The 1,760-nt window shown below is 43.5% G+C and overlaps 1 protein-coding gene across 1 annotated transcript; it reads right to left on the reverse strand.

Moving 5' to 3' along the window:
* LOC121988826 (GATA transcription factor 21-like) lies at window positions 1-1,514 on the reverse strand. The gene is made up of 3 exons (XM_042542510.1): window positions 1,277-1,514; window positions 689-1,132; window positions 1-568 (listed from the first exon to the last, which is right to left on the reverse strand). The coding sequence occupies exons 1-3, from the start codon at window positions 1,418-1,420 to the stop codon at window positions 212-214; spliced, it is 945 nt and encodes a 314-aa protein (XP_042398444.1). The 5' UTR covers window positions 1,421-1,514; the 3' UTR covers window positions 1-211.
* Between the last annotated feature and the right edge of the window lie 246 nt (window positions 1,515-1,760).

Consider the following 1,760-nt stretch of genomic DNA (forward strand, 5'->3'; position numbering starts at 1 on the left):
TAATCCAATAACAGCACTCCCAAATTAAAAGTTTATTTGTTCCAAAGGTTTATTAATTCCTCACTCAGCAAAGTTACATACTTGCTTAAATAACAATCAACACTAGGTAGCTCATATTATATATATCCTCGATCGACTTCATTTTTATAATTAGAGAACAACTCAAACAAATTCAAATTAAGTAGTAAAGGAGCACCTTAAGTCTGATCGATCAACTGCGGATGATGCCACAGGATAAGGCCATCAACAACACTGCTGCATCTCTCTCCTCTTGCGGGAAGACCTTCTTGATCACAGTGGAGTTGGAGGCTTTCAGAGCTGCATCATCAAAACAAAGCTTCTTGGGAGGAGGGCGAGGAGGAGAAGCAGTAATGTTCACCTTGCACCGCTTCTTGAATGGGAGATCGGTTCGATCGATGCCCAATTTGGTTTCTTTCCTAGCTTTGTTTGCCACCACGGCCGTGGCATGGCCGCCGCCGCCGCCGGTGAGTCCTACTCCTCCATGTAGCGCCGCAGCCATTGCCCGCCTCGCTTTCCTTTGACGTATACCGCAAGCGTTGCACAAGGACTGCACCAGTTACCGATAAAAAATATTCAGGTTAATTATTTTTTAATCTTTCGAGTTCGTACGACATGAACGAATTAAAGAGCAAATATTGAATTAGCCTAACTTGTATACAGGTCATACCTTGGGGCCGCGAGGGCCGCTTCTCCAGAGAGGCGTCTTTGTGGTGTTACAGTCGCTGCAGACTCTGATGATCCCACTCGGAGAGGTTGAGTTGCTGTCCGTGTTGTTGTTGTTTTTATGAGCAGCTGTGCTACTTGTCCGGATGGGAAACCCTCGAACTGGTTGGATCGCTTCTTGGCTAAGATCGCTCGGTTTGCTCACTATCATATGAGCTGAATACTTCATCATCTTGCGCATGAACCGCATCTTGGAGGGCACCCAGTTGCCCTCCCTAACGACCGACGCCTCTTCCTCCTCCTCCTCTTCCTCTCGCTTTAAACTACCCAACGGATCGCAAAGCGAGAGCTTGAGATCGTTGCCATGGCTCTCGTTAGCAGGATCCGGTGCAATCGAGCCGCGATCATCATTGCAGCTCGATCCATCCATGAACAATATCTCCTTGTGCTGTATAGAATATTTTTTTTTAAAAAAACAATTAAATAAGAACAAGAACACATATCAGAGAAAGAACTGTTGGATCAAAAGCGAGCTGTATTATTTTTTAAAATATATATATAAAATATATAAGTTGTCTAATTAATTAATCACCTCGTGCTGCTGGTGGCGATCAAAGGTGATGCAACTGTAATCCGATGAGCGATGGTAGAGGGCAGTGAAGAGGTGGTTGGGGACGCAGAGATCATGTTCTTCCTCCTCTATGGAGGAAGCTTGGTTGAGATCAAATGAAGACATGAAGATCAGAAAGGGGAGGAGAAGGGAGCTGAGAGGGATCAGGATAGGCTAAGTCCTGCTGCTTTCGAATGGAAGAGAGAATATGTACTAGATGATATATGGTGATGGTGAGTGATGATGAGTGGGCAGTGAGTGTAAGGACACAAATTTCACACACACACACACAGACTGCGCTATTGAACAAGCTAAGGGACCAGCCAGGGAAACCATTCGTATGGTAAACAATTTTTATTTTCAAAGAATAATTACTAATATTGCTATATATTTCTCAAAAGAAGAGAAACATCAAATTATAATATTTTCATTAATTAGTTTGATTGAGATACTCGAGTTGACTCCA

The sequence above is a fragment of the Zingiber officinale genome, chromosome 6B (assembly GCF_018446385.1).
Source record: "Zingiber officinale cultivar Zhangliang chromosome 6B, Zo_v1.1, whole genome shotgun sequence".
NCBI lineage: Eukaryota > Viridiplantae > Streptophyta > Magnoliopsida > Zingiberales > Zingiberaceae > Zingiber > Zingiber officinale.